This window comes from Takifugu flavidus, chromosome 3, assembly GCF_003711565.1.
Source record: "Takifugu flavidus isolate HTHZ2018 chromosome 3, ASM371156v2, whole genome shotgun sequence".
Taxonomy (NCBI): Eukaryota; Metazoa; Chordata; class Actinopteri; order Tetraodontiformes; family Tetraodontidae; genus Takifugu; species Takifugu flavidus.
In genome coordinates, this window is record NC_079522.1 from 13838678 (window position 1) to 13854144 (window position 15467).

The following is a 15467-nucleotide window of genomic DNA, read 5'->3' on the forward strand; positions in this document are numbered from 1 at the left end:
AAGAAACCACGTCACAATAGTGATTATTACAAACCAGGTGACAGAGTCACTCAGTCTGTGTCCCACAGTTCTCCTGCAACCTCTGATTCTCATGATGTCAGTGGGCAGTTATTCTGCCCGACAAACCGCCCCCCCGACACACACACACACCACACACACACACACACACACACACACACACACACAAGAGAAAATCTGTCATTGGCTCAGATATTATTTCCCAGAGAGCAAAGAGCACACACACACACACACACACACACACACACACAATCACACACACACACGCACACAATCACACACACACACACACGGTACTTAACGCATGTTTACAAAACCCCCGATCCCTGAAAGCTCTTCCAGCTGTGCTCTGGTTGTGCAGCATGCGCACGTGCATGTGAAAGATGTGTCTTCATAACCTTTTTAATCAAAGTGTTGACGTTTAAATGACAGAAACTTGGACTAGGCTCAAAGATTGTGGTAAAAAAAAAAAGGTAGAAAACTAGCCTCCCTGTCTCAATATAGTCCCCATTTTGTCCATGTTTTGACCGTCTCTCTGTGGTTTTCACCCTTGAAAGAGAGTGTTGATGAGAAACATGTTGTTGATGTCCACTTCTACACATATTTGTACAGCGTCTCTTTATCTCCTGCATCTGTTAAACAGCAACACTGTCACTTTGGAAAAGAAACAGAAATCAGGTTTCCAGTGCCTCCCAGGCCACCCGATTTAAGGCTTGGCAGTCAAAGTTTGGACTCATTTTAGGCAGGTTTTCATACGTCGTTCACTTTTAATGCTATTAATGTTTTATTTCAGCTATCAGGATCCCAGGAAAGTCTCCAATGACTAGTTTGCATAAACTGATACCATGTTGATTTGCTGACATTGTACTTGAATTTCAGAATTATGAGCAGGCAAGATGAAGTCTGATCTGTGGAGCTGTATTTCACTCTTTAAGAGGCCTATTGAGATTTAGACTTCATACTTCATGTCTCTTCTTCACTGTCGTGTTCTGAATTGATGGTCTCCTGTGCTTGTTTTAATTATTGCTATTAGAAGAACAAGTTCCATTCCAGGAAATAATTCATTTGGGATTTTTCTTTCTCAGAACTACATTGGCCGTGAATATCACTGTTGCTGTCTGGTACTATTTTGTGATGATAGTTGATAAAGCAGTTCTCTCAGTCTCAGTGAAACTAGCGTGCTGAGATGTTGTTGCAATAGAATCTTTGTAAGACTCACCTCCAACGGGACTGATCTTGTTGGTGATGGCGTATCTCAGGATCCGCTCCTCTTTCACATACATCACAAACACCCTCTCCATGATGACTTGCAGGGTCTCCAGGGCAGGGGCCCTGTTGTCGTGACGACAATCCTGGAAGCTGATGTTCTGCTTTAGCTGGAAAGAGAAGGACTCCAAGCCTCGATCTGCTGAATCCACCGTAAACTCTCTCACAGAGCTGGAGGTGGCAACTGGAAGCAGAGAGAGTGAAAATAAGCAGCGCCATTGATGCAACCATGGACAACAGCTTGCTCTAACAAGGCGGTACGTTTTCAGTAGGTATGTTAAACTGGAGCTATTGATGTGCTTTAGAGTAGATCTGATACTTCAAAGTCCTAATAATGATTTACATTCACAACTTATTCAGCTCTTGTTTGTTTTTTTCACATCATCTCCTTAACTGCCCTTTTCTCCTTCAAGGTCAAGGGGAGGGTGCACTTATGGGTGAAGGCAGGTCCACCCCTGGATGAGTCGCCAGTTCATAGCAGGGCGCTATGTGAGCATTTGTACCTGATTGGTACCTTGCTCAAGGGTACCTCGGCAGTGCTACCAGACTACCAGAACATCTCCCATGTCTTGTCTGCACTGGGGCTTGACCCAAGAACCCTTGTGTGTGGTTGTTAATACATGGTGCAATTATTCCAAACACAATAAGCAGCAGTCCAGATTTTTCCCAAATGTTTGTGAAGCTCACTTATGCACAACTTACGGGATGGGTAGTACTGGTATGTCTCCTTGAAGGGGTCCATGCTAATCTCAGCACCAGGGGGAAGGACAGGCACAGTGCCACTCAACACTGTGTCAACGGTGAGGTGATTGTGGTCGTCCAGACCCCGTCCCGTCTGAATGACTGACAGACGCTGGTTTCCAGGGTAGAAGACCACTTCTGCATGGCGTGCAAACTTAGCACCTGATCATAGAACAAACCCAGAGTGTTATCTCCGTTTTTTGTAGGTTATTTTACATTTTAAAAGAATAGACATGACAAATGTTTCTTCTGCATCGGACAAAAAGTAGAACGTCTACAGTGATTACATCCGTACTAAACACTCAAACATACACAGCTGCTTGCTATTAGAGAGAGGAGGTAAAAGCCAGATATCACATCACATCCCTGGAGACAATACAGCTGGCTCGGACACAGAACACACACACACACACACACACTCACTAACTCAGACAGATGTGCTCTTAGGGTCAACATATACAAGACAACATAGTTAAAAACACACATGCAGAGCTTTACCTGTGATTTTGAATCCAGCCTGACTATTGGGCAGCTCCAGTGCAAACAGCCATCCAAACAGCTCTCCTATTGGTGCCACTGGCATGAGGGCCAAACCTGCCAGTTCAGGGACCTGACCAAAACACATGCATCAGGAATGAGCAGAAACAAATGGCAGGCCACAAACCCCAAACCCATCATATCAAAATGTATCTGACCTCACTGATGGCAGTATATGCTCTCCCATCTCCCACCACAATATAGGCATGAAGATCAATGTTGTTGAGCACCACTGGGGTGGAACCCACATTCACAGTTCCGCTTACTTTCCCACTAACTCGCTGTGGGGCACCTGGGGGGGGGGGGGGGGGGGGGGGGGCAGTGCAGGAATCAAACCATTTCTTTCAGCCACTTTAGGAAGTGACTAAATGGTTCACAAACACACAAAATGCATCTCTGTGTTCCTACCTTCAGGTAGACAGTGGCGTCCATTTCCATAGAAACCGGATTGGCAGTGGCAGCAGTAGCCGCTGGGGTAGTCGGAGCAGAATGCATTCTGGGAGCACTGCTGCTGGAATCTGGAATAAGAATGAGCAATGAAAATATATTGTGGATGCCGATCTTTTAAATGTGTTAGTTGGTTTCTGTTCCTCTTAATTATCAGACTTGGAGCAATATCAAAACGATATGGAAGAGGGATCCTCATTTAATTATGTGGGCCTTTGACTTTTCTTTGAACTTAAATTTGAACCCAACTCCCAGCGGATGTGGAGGGAAGGAGGGATTTGGTCATGTTTTGCTCGTGGCCAACGAGGAGGAGCAGAATACAACATCTCTTAGCTCTGTTCCTGTACAGGATCTTTCAGATCACGCAGCAGTTCCCTCAAGTCATTAATCTACATTCTGTCAGCATTCTGAAACCCCTGACATACTCATGTAAATTCATGTGATTCATCGTATGGATTATGAATTTACTGTCAAGATTTGAATGGATAATTTGGTTGTGAAATTCTACATTGCTATGTGTTATAATGTTTCTATTTCACATTTTATTCATGGTCACATACCTGGCACATGTTTCTCTGTTCTCTGTGGTGTAGTGGATCACTGAGAAAGAGAAATAGCACAAAAACAAAACAAATAAATCATTTTCTAATATTTCCTAGCAACCTATTTATATAGTGGCAGTTGAACAAATAGAGAAATGTGTGATTTGCCATATTTTTAAAAAGATTATTCAGGATTCATTTTCCTTGTCATTTTTTGTTTGGTTGAAAAAGCAACACAAAGATCTAAAAATGCCATAGATTGCAACACGTTTGTTTGTCTCACTTGAAACCTGAGAAGTTCTGTTTCCAGTATTTATGATTAAAAAAAAAGCAAAAGCATGCAGGGTCAAATAGAAGCCATTGTTTCCACATAAGCACAAATGGACAGTGAGAATAATAAGATGGACAGGATCCAGCACACACAGTCAAAAGCACATGTCAACGCACCGGCTGGACAGAAAGCAGCTGTTGCACAACTGACATTAAGTTGTCTTTCCTTGCACAACCGCTGATCCGCTCTCACACAGACAAATTCACTGCAGCTTCACAAACTACTAAACCATTTGTGAAATCCAAGATTGGAAGATTGTGCAGAGTTAACAGATGCACATGTTCACAGGTTGGGCGAAGTGGTGTATTCTGGGAAAAGCCTCTGACACACAGGAAGCCATGAGCGCTGTTTTTAATTTATTTATGGGAAAACACAGACAAGGGACGGCTGCCTCCAGGGGACCAACAGAACTATGACATAAAAGGGATTAAACATGTGAAACTGGGACCAAACCTCAACGATCGTGAATACAGTAACAGCCTGATTCAACATAATGTGGAGGTGCTTCAGCCTTTCTGCCTGTGTGTAATAAATGACCGGTTTGACTCCGGTCCAGGGGCATCTGTCCCACATGCACGAGCGCACAGATGAACAGGAAGTCGGGATTTCTCCAGAAACTGCACACTTGCAGGAAACAAATCACAACCCTGCCAAAAAGGAATTTAAAGAATGTAAAATCACCTGGTTCCTGAGAAACCAGTCTTATTCAATTCACTATATTATCTTAGCATTACCATTAAATAAGTAATCTAATCTTAAGAAAACGTTCCTTTTTTCAAGTGTTTAACGGTAAGATATAATTATTCAAGCCAACTGATCTGAGATCAGAATGTGCTCTGTACTGAAACTGCGTCCCATTGAATTATTTCTTACTATTTATTTTTTGATTAAGCCAAACTGAGTCCCATCCACTGAATTTAAATGTTATTATTTTATTGTTTGAAAGAAGCAAACAATGGGCCAGATTCACGAAGCGTTCTTACGAACAAATTTGTTCTTAAGTCCCACTTACGAACAGTTGACGAAGATTGTGGCATTCACCAATTTCTTCTTATCCTGGATTTATTCGTAGGTAAGAACAAATCCTACGAACACTCAGGAGTACTCTTGCGCACATTTCAGTGCCGACATGTTGGCATGGTTGTGTTTTCTTCTCTTGTGCAGTTCAATAAAATTCAACATTACAATGATAATTCTGTCATATTTATTTATTTATTTATTTGTTTATTTCCTATTTTTGGTGATTTACGGAGAATTTTAAAATTACGTAAATGTGCCAATGACTTAACATTAATCAACCAAATTGGAAACCATGCCAAAACTGTCTTTTTATTTGATTTTATCTTGATTTATTTTATTAGGGGATCGAGGATATGCCCTGGCTCCCTGGTTGTTGACACCACTGACCAACCCTCAGACTCCACAGGAGTTTTATTCAATCAGATGCATGCGCGCAGTCGTTCCACCATTGAACGCACCATCGGCATGTTAAAGGGGCGCTGGATGTGTTTGGACACAGAGCCACAACCCCGTGAGGATGTGCGTCCTGACGCAATGATGGGGCCAGACTGCAGGCACGCGGTTCACGTTCGAGCGCGATTAATTGCCCGTTTGTGAATAAAATGCATTATTGTCACAATCCGAGCACAGCTTTTACACGTTTATTTTTTTTACATTCTTTTTTTTACATTCTCGTTGATTTCTTTAAGCGTGTTGGCTATAGTCATCAGGATTGAGGCAATTTTATCAAGCGTGTTAGCCATCCTTTCTTGATTGTTCAACACGGCGTCAGAAATCAGGCGTGGAGAGGCCAGCTTTGGGCATTTCGCTTTGCGCATTTGGCTGCTTTTTGCTCTGTCTACAGGGTCCTGCTGCAGTTCCTTTTATGGGCATTAGTGGGCGGTGACATATGCTAATCGTATGTTAATTAGACTCACCTGGCACGCGCTTTCAACTTACGAACAGATGGCATTCATCAATCTAAGAACACAGCTGCGAACAATTCTGGGGTTTACGAACGCGTTGATGAATCCGACGTAGGGTTTTCTTAAAAAACTTCTTAAGGACAACTTAAGAAAGAATCTAAGAAGATTCGTAAGAACATATTGGTGAATCGGGCCCATTGAATCTTGTCGTGGTTCTTTTAGCCGAGCCTCAGAATTTCTGGCTCCTTCCGGTTCAGCTGTATTTGCTGAATGTGAAGTGAGACGAGCTCTTCCGTGCACGGATGATTGGGTGATGGGATGCAGAACAACAGAGATAAATGAGAACATTCGGCTGACCAATAAATGAAGGAGAAAATACTGTACTTTAGTTCCTTTGTTGAAATCTGTTGAGAGATTTATCTTTGTGGGTTCAAAAAAAATTTCGTCACTTTAAATTGCGCAAAGGAGGCTTTTTTTCCTTTTCAACTGACGTTACATAAGCAGGAAAGTTGACTGAGAACACATACTTATTTACAGCAAAAGCATGTGGGAGTATTTGCAATGGAAGGAGTGAAATACACACACACACACAACACACACACACACACACCTGGGAGCTTCTGAGCAGCAGAGGCACAACGACAGTATTGTACAAGCAGCTGCTGAGGGGAGGTAATGTTACCCTGCTCACATAAGTTAAGGTTTTTACTGCATTTAAAGTATACACATTTACACACACACACACACACACACACACATGCATATATGGTTTGTCTTTTACCTCCTGTGTCAAAGTCAACATCGTCCTCATCCACACTGACCACATGACCTCCGCGAGAGAGAGGCGGTTGGTGTCTTTGAGGGGGGTAGACATCCAACACTTCCGGAGGCGTCTGCAGGGACAAAAACACCAGCATTAATGCGGACATTAAATCAATCTGAACTATTCTCTGCCAACACGTTGCAACTCTCAGCAGACCCTGTAAACTATAGGAGTATTATGGTGAATAAAATATGTATTCCAGCTGCAGCTCCAGCCCAGAGTTAGCTGGCAACACCACGCCACAGTTCAAAAACAACATTCCAGCATAATCACAGAATTTAGAATGTCAAACAAAACTCTAGGTACTGACAGTGGAGTTTTAATAATCAACCTAAACACCAGGTGAAATAATAATACAAATCAAGTTCAGATGGTTGTAATTTAGAAAAACTTGCTCTGTCCATTATCAGACTGTTCCCTGCCATTAGATTAATTAATAATTCCACATACATTAGTTATCTTGTTTTACGTGTAATTTCAAGTCAATGGAAGGCTCATATTTTACACCAACATGGGTGAATTATGTTGTAAATGACTGGTCAGGATCTGCTTTAACCCTGGATGGATCTGTAGTCTATTCTGCAAATACAAATACAATCACTAATGATGCAGCAGATGCCAAAGGATTAACCGTTGTGTAAAACTCGTCTTACCTGCGGCTGCTGTTCCTCAGCCCCTCCCTGTGGTGGACTCTCTGGAGGTCTGGGGGCAGGGAGGTCCGTTGCCGCTGGCTCAGAATTGTGAATGGGTTCAGAGGTCAAAGGTACCTCTTCATTGTTTAATGGACCTTGAGGGTCAGAAACCTCTGAGGGAGCAGGGGGAGAAGGGTTTGCTGGTTGATGGGCCTCCGAGTGGTCACTAGGAGATGGTGCAGGATGGAACTCTGGGTCCCCACCTGTAAGAGGGTAATCATGTTCTTCCTCCTGGATATCAGGCTCCAAAGTGTTGTCTGGGTACTCTTCAAACTCAGCATACTCGGGAGTGGTGGTGTCCTAAAAGCCAAGGGGAACTTTTTTTTTCGCTATTTGTTTAATAAAATAAAAGCAAATGCATATGAATATTGATGATATTAATGAAATATACCAAGGAGAATCCATGTCCATCCGGTGGAGGAGTAGCAAGAAGCCCGCCAACAGATGCCGGAACAACATTGTTAAACGAATACCTGTTTCCCGTGTGGAAAAGCCAAACACCTGGAATTCCTGTATTGCCAACCCTGGAGAGAAGAGCACAGTACAACGTCAGTAGCAGCAACAGCTAATGAACAAGGTTATAGTGATGAGCAGTTACTTTAAGAACATTTGTTTCATATTTGAATAAACGTGTTTTAAGCAGATATGAGTTTTGTTTGTAAAACTGTTGCTACTGGCTGTTTGGTTCCGGCTTACTCCTCAAAAATGACACATGACTTCGAGCACTTACTGGTAGAGGTTTTTAACACTCTGTTCATTGGTGGTAACGCTGTAATGAGGTCCCTCCGTCCGAGAAAAGATAAGGTACGTCACCTCTCCTCTGCTGAATCCAACTCTAGCGGGGAGCTCGATTTCGACATTGTAAGACTCCTAAAAAATGTGGGAAAGGGCAAAAATCAAGTAACACTACTCAAAAACCTAGCTGCCATTTCATTTAAGTTTGATTTACCTTAGGTCTAGTTCCAAAAAACTTTAGGCCACCTTCAGGGTAGAGGAACAGGGTGTACGAATCACTCTCATCATAACCAATTACAGCCTGGAAAGTATTAACCTGTTGAAAGAGAAGCCACATGATGTCTAACAGGAGGAAATAAAGTGTATTTTTCCAGAAAATATATGTAAATTGCCCAATAATTTTGTACTTCCAGATCTTATTTTAAGTCTACAAATAATCAGTCTCAATGTAACGTTAGATCAGACGCGCTCCCACAACCTGCAATTACATATTTTGGCCACATAGGTCGCTGTTGTTTGTTGTCGCAGTGTTTGAATGAAGGTGATTGAACATCAAACACTTCTAATTCCATACATTGACTCAACTGCCGTAGAATTTGGCCTCCATCCCACATGATAAATGTAACAAAATAAAAGCAAACAAGAAAATGACAATGCTTCACTTCTATAGAAAACCAACTCTCAAGAGGAAAACTATAACATCGTTTGACGTTATTTCCTTAAGAGTAAATAACATATCTCAATTGACACAACCGAAAAATTAAGGATTTTTTAAAAAAAAGAGTTTATTGCAACATTAAACAGAGTTTCCTTCAGCTTGGGTTCGAACCGGAGAGTAACAGATTCAGTGAATGAGAGAAGTCCTAAATTAGTTTGATAATTACATTATCTCTCTCTCTCCACACACACACACACACACACACACACACACACACACACCACACACACACACACACGCACACACACACACACACACACAACTCTCTAATCCCTAGTCTAGATGCTGATCTATACAGCTGTCTTCCTGTGTTTCTGGACATCCTTGATGATATTTTTAATGCTTGCAACCCAGACGTTGTAACAAAGCAGGACAGGAGGTGCAATCCCACTTAAACAAGCATGTATGCAAGAACAGATGTCGCCCCATCTAGGAGCATCTTACGTTAACTTATGCCTGTGTTCCTAGTTGTTTACATCAACATCTTTAAACTATCTCGCTGTTTGTGGGAGGGGTAGATTTTGCAACCTCCAGGCTTTCTGCAATTAGTGAGGAGGGGGTCTTTTTTTCTTCTTTCTGCAGGGAAGGAGGGGAAGAATTAGGAGGTGGAAGGGTGGATCTGCTTTTCTGAGTGCTTTATGTCTACACGTCTGGATTCTTTCCTCCTTGCAGCAAGACGAGGAGAGAAGATTAGAAACAAAAGCAGGAGAAGATACGAGGAGAGAGGGAGAGATGAAAGGATATGGGTGGGGGATTAGAGCTGCGAGGGAGGCCACAGGTCTGGTTTACAATAGGAGAAATATGGGGAGGCAGAAAAGAAAACATGTTTCCGTTTAAGGAAACAGTACATTTTAATCAAATCTTACATTTCTGTTCTCCATTTACTATATATGATGGCATCCATGCTTCTTCTACACAAATTTGGAACAAGGGCAGCAGATAATATTTGCCATAAAGTACTGACAAAACAATGCTAATCTTTCAGAGTAATCCCACTAAGTTTTAAGCTTTGCTGATTCACAGCTGCATGACTCCCTAAAACTGAATTAAACAACTTTCCTGATGATTACGCTTCACTGAACAGACTCAACCTGGGAGCCTCAGCGTGATGAAAGTCAGACTGTTCTTCAGCCTTGTTCTCACTCTCAACCCTCCTCACGCTGTGTGGTCATTTGTTTTTTTTCTGTCTTCTCGGTAAAGTTGTCCTGGTGTTTCACAGACTCACAGCTGGAGGACAACAAATTACAGCCAACACAGATCAAAGACTTTCAAATGGCGCGTCACTCCGTGTGTGAGTTCCCACACACACACACACACACACACACACACAATCTCTGACCTCTTAGCAGACTATGTGTCACCTTTCTGAAGAGTGTCCTCACATTCCTCACAATGGCTCAGATAAACACAAAGATGCTAATTGACTCAGAGACTGACAAATGTTTAGCATCAAGGTCCTGCTTGCTGTTTAATGTTAATGTGGGGATATGACCAGGCTACTTGAATGTCTGCTGCAGGAGAGGGCAGACAGTTTGCATGTGATCACGCTCATCAAAAATAATCCAGTGTTACATTCCTATCAGATAAAAACCGTGCTAACTTGTTAGCAAAAGCAGAACTTGGTATGTCTGGATAGAACAGGCTCAATGTTGCTTTAATAGTTTCAGGGCTTAATCAGCAAAGCTTTGATTTTGTTGTCTGATTTCAGTTAATGTGTCTAAAATTTTCTAACAAAAGAAAATGTATAAGTGCAAAATCTGTGTTACATGTCCTGGCTAAGCTCCAGTAAATGTGTTGTGTACCATCGGCCCCTCTTCATTAAACATTCCATTAGTGGGAGGATGTTTAAAGTTTATAACTCTTGTGTTACCACATGAATACATAGATAAATAATAATAATAAATAATTCTTATGTAATCGTCGTTGCACATGCAACCTCTGTAATAAAGCAAAGAAGCGTAGGTGAGTGTGCTTACACCGAAACTGCAAAAATGTGTACACAACGCAAGATAGTGCATTATCTTTGTGTATGTGCAGTATATACACCTGCAGGGCTTTAGATTCATCGTTTGTGCTTGTGGAGAAGGTTTAGTTTAGTCTGGCCAACATACCCGTAACTCTGAGCCAGAGATGCTTAAACAGACTCTCGACTTGTCTCTGTTTAAAGTAAATGACTCAAATGCTCTGCAACAAGTGTTCTGAATCACACAGTAATTGAGCTGAGCTGGAGTCCATTCAGGTTTGCCCACAGAGGCAGGAAGGGCACGGAGGGAGAGCAGGGAGAGCAGGGGCGCAGCTTTGCAGCCTGCTGACTGCAGAAGAGCTACAAATGGGCAGAGCAGAGAGACAGACAGCAGCTGCAGGCAGTTGCCAACCTCACTAGTGCAACAGACGGAAGCGCCTACAGCGTGGGAACTGGCACAGACACACACGCACAAAGACCTGAGGACTGGGGCCAGGAACTGTGCTGCATGTCTTTTGCTGTCATCATAAAATCCCACAGCTTTTAGAGTAACATCCGTGCTGTGACTTTAGCTGTACATGTTCTAATAAAGCCTCAAAGACCTACAACCTCGGGACATTTTCAGAACCCTTTCGATCGGATCACGAACGCGCGTTTAAAAAAACCAAAAATTCTTTTCTCAGGCCCTTAAGGGTTTCTGAACACAAAAATCTTCCCCACAACTACAAACCGGAGCGCTATGGCTGCGCTGCACTTGTAATTAAGATCCCGAGTCTCACCAGCTGTTGCATTTTAGTGACAATTCCTGAGCTCTGAGGCACATTTATCTTATATACAGACTCACTCTGTTCCATTTTTTAAAAGTTTAGGTTCAGTAGGAATCTTCAATGATGCCATGTTGTAGTTTGAAGGATGCACCCAGCGTCACCGTAAGAACTCACCTCCCCCAGAAACAACAAACAATGTGAACAGAAATAGTTGCTCTTGTGCAATGGCAAAGAAGAATGGCAAATGAACTCCGCAAATATGGCACTGAAAAAAGCAAAGGTCAGTTCCTGCAGTGGGGGCCAGTATCCTCTGCAATGCACACGCCCTTTGTTGTTCAACATCAACAGAAACTTTGAAGCCTCTCTTATTAGTGATAAAGAGTTCTCCAAGTGTCACACTGCTGATTTGATCTGCTAATCCATTGAACACATCGGTGCCCCCCTTCCTCACAAAACCTGCAACACCCACGCTTCTCGCTGGTCGGTTGTGTGCTAAATGTTTGCAGAAAATAAACAGTGATGGCCTGCAGCAGTCTGGTAGGTGTGAAGGGGCACTGAGGAGGTGTAAGGGGCACCTCGAAGCAAAGCCTGGCCCACACCTCTTCAACCACCACCACCACAAAAGAGGCCAGATTCACTGTGTAAACAGCTCTGGTCATTAGCAAACTGAGCTACATAGGAGAACACACAACAGAAAGTGTGTTTGAGTTTCAGGCAATTACATTTCAATTATGATAATAGCCTCGTTAAGACTAATGCCAATAACAACAGAACGCTACCATTTAAGGGTATAAACTTCCTGTTCCTTTTCTGTTTTCCCTCTGCTGGTTCTGCTCTCAAGGCTGCATCCAGCTTCTTAACACCAGACTGTCTGCACCCTCCCCCAAAGGCCACCCCAATACACATCCTGACAAATACAGGGCTCAGGTTAATCAGTTCACACACATACCTCTCTACCCCCAATACACCCGACCCAGCACCTCTGGCTAATCACTTCAAAGGAAGATGCTATCTTCCAGAAAAGAAACTCACTGAGGCAAATCCTAGCTGGGACCCCAACTGTTCCAGTCAGAGAGAACAAACAGAGCTTTAGAAGGAAAAGCCAATAAAACATTTTTTTTAAAATCATCCACTTTATCACTGTAGACTCTATTTAGTAAATACATGGAAGCTAAAAATAAACCCCCACTGAGACGGCCATTCAGCAGTGGTGGACTCAAAAAGAATAATAAGGTTTTCGGAAATGGTGCGTAGCCCCGAGCTGATGATTATAACCCGCCGGTGTTCATCAATCAGGGAGAGAGGACAAGACATAAAATAAACCAAACCACAGCAGTGAAGATAAAGAACAAGCAGATGTGTCTGGGGAAATCTCCATGTTGGTCCCCCCCCTAAACCTGCCGGTCCATCCTTCCATCCCACATGTTGGAAAACAACAGAACCCTGTTTGTTTGATAAGTTCAGGAGGGACGGCTTCACTGGGACTCTTCCAGAGAAAAAAAAACAAAGCCTCCACTGCTCTTCCTCACTGCCTGTGGTGGTCCCACAAAAGCAACACGAACGTTTGCTTCTCTTATGAAAAGTGATTATTAAAAAACTTGTGTTTGAACCTGCCCAAATACCTGTTTCCTTAAAATCAATTCTGAATTCCACGCTTCTGTCCAGCATGAACATTCCTGAAAAATTAGAATGTGTACAACATGCTGTCCTATTCCGTGAGGCGTGGCTTCCCAGGGGCTGCAGAGTTGGAAGTGGGTTTATGGAGGGAGAGATGTGAGGGAGAGATATGTTCATGTCTAGATGGTAACCCTTGATTCTACAAATGTCACATTTGATGCACGGGTCCTCAGTGGGAATGTTTTCCCTCCTGCAACCGCGAAAAGACTCCCTTTTCTCCCCTCTTTAGTTTGATTTTTTTCAGCAGATCTATAAACGCGAGCCAAAACGCTGTCAATGGTGATAAGACGATAATGTAGCACATTTAACACTCCCACATTAAAGTTCAGAAGGTGACTCTAAAACAGAGAAATGTGCTGAAAAGAAGAAAACACAGGCAGAAGCTGGTGACTTAGACCGAACAGCGTCAGAAGCCCCAGGTTAATGACGAGTTCTGGTGCTGTAAACTAACTTATTAAACATTTAACTGGCTGAAAGCCTGAGAAGTGAGTGATATCCAGGATATGAGCAGGATGGAGTAAAGCATGTCTGCATCTACCTGTGTGTGAACGGGGGAGGGGATAACGAGTCAGGAAGGAGGGGAGGGGAAGCTTTGATGACCTCTAGAGATGGCCTGTGACACCCCCCCACCCCAGAAAGGTTAAGAACCAGATTAGGAGGGTAAGGGGAATTACAAATAGACCCCTGCCCCACCCCGGACAGATCACAAGGGAGGCAGATCCAACAATGTGTGTGTCACAAGAGAACTGGGAGGATCCACACTGACAAGCTCCCGATCCACCGTACCTTATTTGATGGCCCCGCCGTTCGAGCCTGCTCCTCATACGCTGCAACGCTCTCCCATGTAGCGACCACAGCATGGGTGGGCGTGAATTTGGCATCTGGGAAGCCCCGCTGTACTTCCTGGAGGATCAGATGAATGAAACAAAATGAGTGGATGACATAAAGAAAAGATGTTGGGGTGCAACGGAGAGAACTGGACAAAAGAACAAGAGCCCAATACTGCAGATGGGGAGGAAGGGTTCGAAGGGTTAAACACACCTGTGCCACTCTGTTCAGGACACTGGGTGTCTCAGTCACCCGGTAGTAAATCTGTCCCCGTCCTCCACTGGTGTCAATGTCAGCCAGAAACGGAGCGACCACGGGGAAGTCTGTAGGGAAGCCATCATCAACATACTGCTTTTCCATTGGCAGGTCCTGGGCTGATATGATACCATTGGTGGCCACCTGAAGAAACACGGTGATCAGTAGTTGGCATGCTTAAAATAACAATGGGTATTTTAATAGGCTTATTTAAAAAACAAAAGGCTTTCATGAGTTTGGAGAATATATCAAATATTAATGCTCGTTTTGATGACACATCCAAGGAAGGAGGAGCCAATTACTTATTACTGACTTTGTACGCAGTCAATTAGCATATAGTGCATTAGACTTTTCTTTGTTAAAAATCCATAATCAAATAAAAGAAAATGCCACATTTCTGTCTAAATTTAGGAGATTTGTCCTTGCATTTTTCAAAGCTGAATATTAACTTGTGTGAAAGTGGTCTGTATCTCGTGATGTGAGGGCTTATCTTCTGCCACTCGTATGCACTATACTGCAGTATAAAACGTGTGCATTCACTACCAGTGAAAACCACAATGCTACTATTTGCCCAAAGTTCTTAAAGTCAACAGCAAAATATTACAGGATTGCAATATTGGATTGTGACCTTTTATGGAGTAAACCCTATCTTCAAAACCATGCATTGATAAGATTTCTTTCTTTCAGTAAAAACCAGACATTCCTCAAATTCCGGTCCAAATTATTGTATGATAAGTCACTATATGGAGCAAGTGGGTTTTTTGCCCTCTCAATTAAAATCAGCTAAATTGGCTCTGATACTTGTACCCTGCAGACTAAAAAAAATAGAAAAAAAATGTTTTAGTCAGCACCAAGCGAATATGTACTTACATATAGTTGGGAGAAGGGGGAGTCGTAGAAGTATAAAGTTCTGGGCAGGGAAAGGACTTTAGACGTCTCATCGTCGCCTTCTGCCAAAACCAAATCTCCATTTAAAGAGCCGTAAAGAAAGAGATCAGCCGTCTGGATGGCTGTGACCACACTCACAGTGCAGCTCCAGCAGAGCAGACACACGGCCAGCAGTTCCCCTCTCTCCATGGTAGAGCCGGGGAGGAAAGAGCAGCTGTGCACTACGTGAGGGAGCAGCCGAAGCAGGAGGAGGAGGAAAAAGAGGTGCACATGGACTGAGAGACAGCAGCAGGAAGGACAACTTTCCTCTACTC

The 15467-nt window shown here is 43.0% G+C and overlaps 1 protein-coding gene across 21 annotated transcripts in view; it reads right to left on the reverse strand.

Moving 5' to 3' along the window:
• Window positions 1–15467, reverse strand: part of nid2a (nidogen 2a (osteonidogen)) — a 35398-nt gene extending 19931 nt beyond the window's left edge. For 10 of the 21 annotated variants that reach the window (XM_057026975.1, XM_057026963.1, XM_057026981.1 and 7 more), the window contains exons 1-14: window positions 15136–15465; window positions 14224–14409; window positions 13969–14085; window positions 8272–8373; window positions 8053–8192; window positions 7714–7846; window positions 7284–7622; window positions 6589–6700; window positions 3570–3609; window positions 2971–3080; window positions 2721–2854; window positions 2524–2635; window positions 1987–2187; window positions 1238–1468 (exon numbers count right to left, since the gene is read on the reverse strand). In XM_057026975.1, coding sequence (XP_056882955.1) covers window positions 1238–1468; window positions 1987–2187; window positions 2524–2635; window positions 2721–2854; window positions 2971–3080; window positions 3570–3609; window positions 6589–6700; window positions 7284–7622; window positions 7714–7846; window positions 8053–8192; window positions 8272–8373; window positions 13969–14085; window positions 14224–14409; window positions 15136–15342 — 2164 coding nt within the window. In that variant the 5' untranslated portion in view covers window positions 15343–15465. Of the gene's footprint in view, window positions 1–1237; window positions 1469–1986; window positions 2188–2523; window positions 2636–2720; window positions 2855–2970; window positions 3081–3569; window positions 3610–6588; window positions 6701–7283; window positions 7623–7713; window positions 7847–8052; window positions 8193–8271; window positions 8374–13968; window positions 14086–14223; window positions 14410–15135 lie in introns of all 21 variants that reach the window. The other 11 variants (XM_057026967.1, XM_057026969.1, XM_057026962.1 and 8 more) reach the window with 5 other exon arrangements.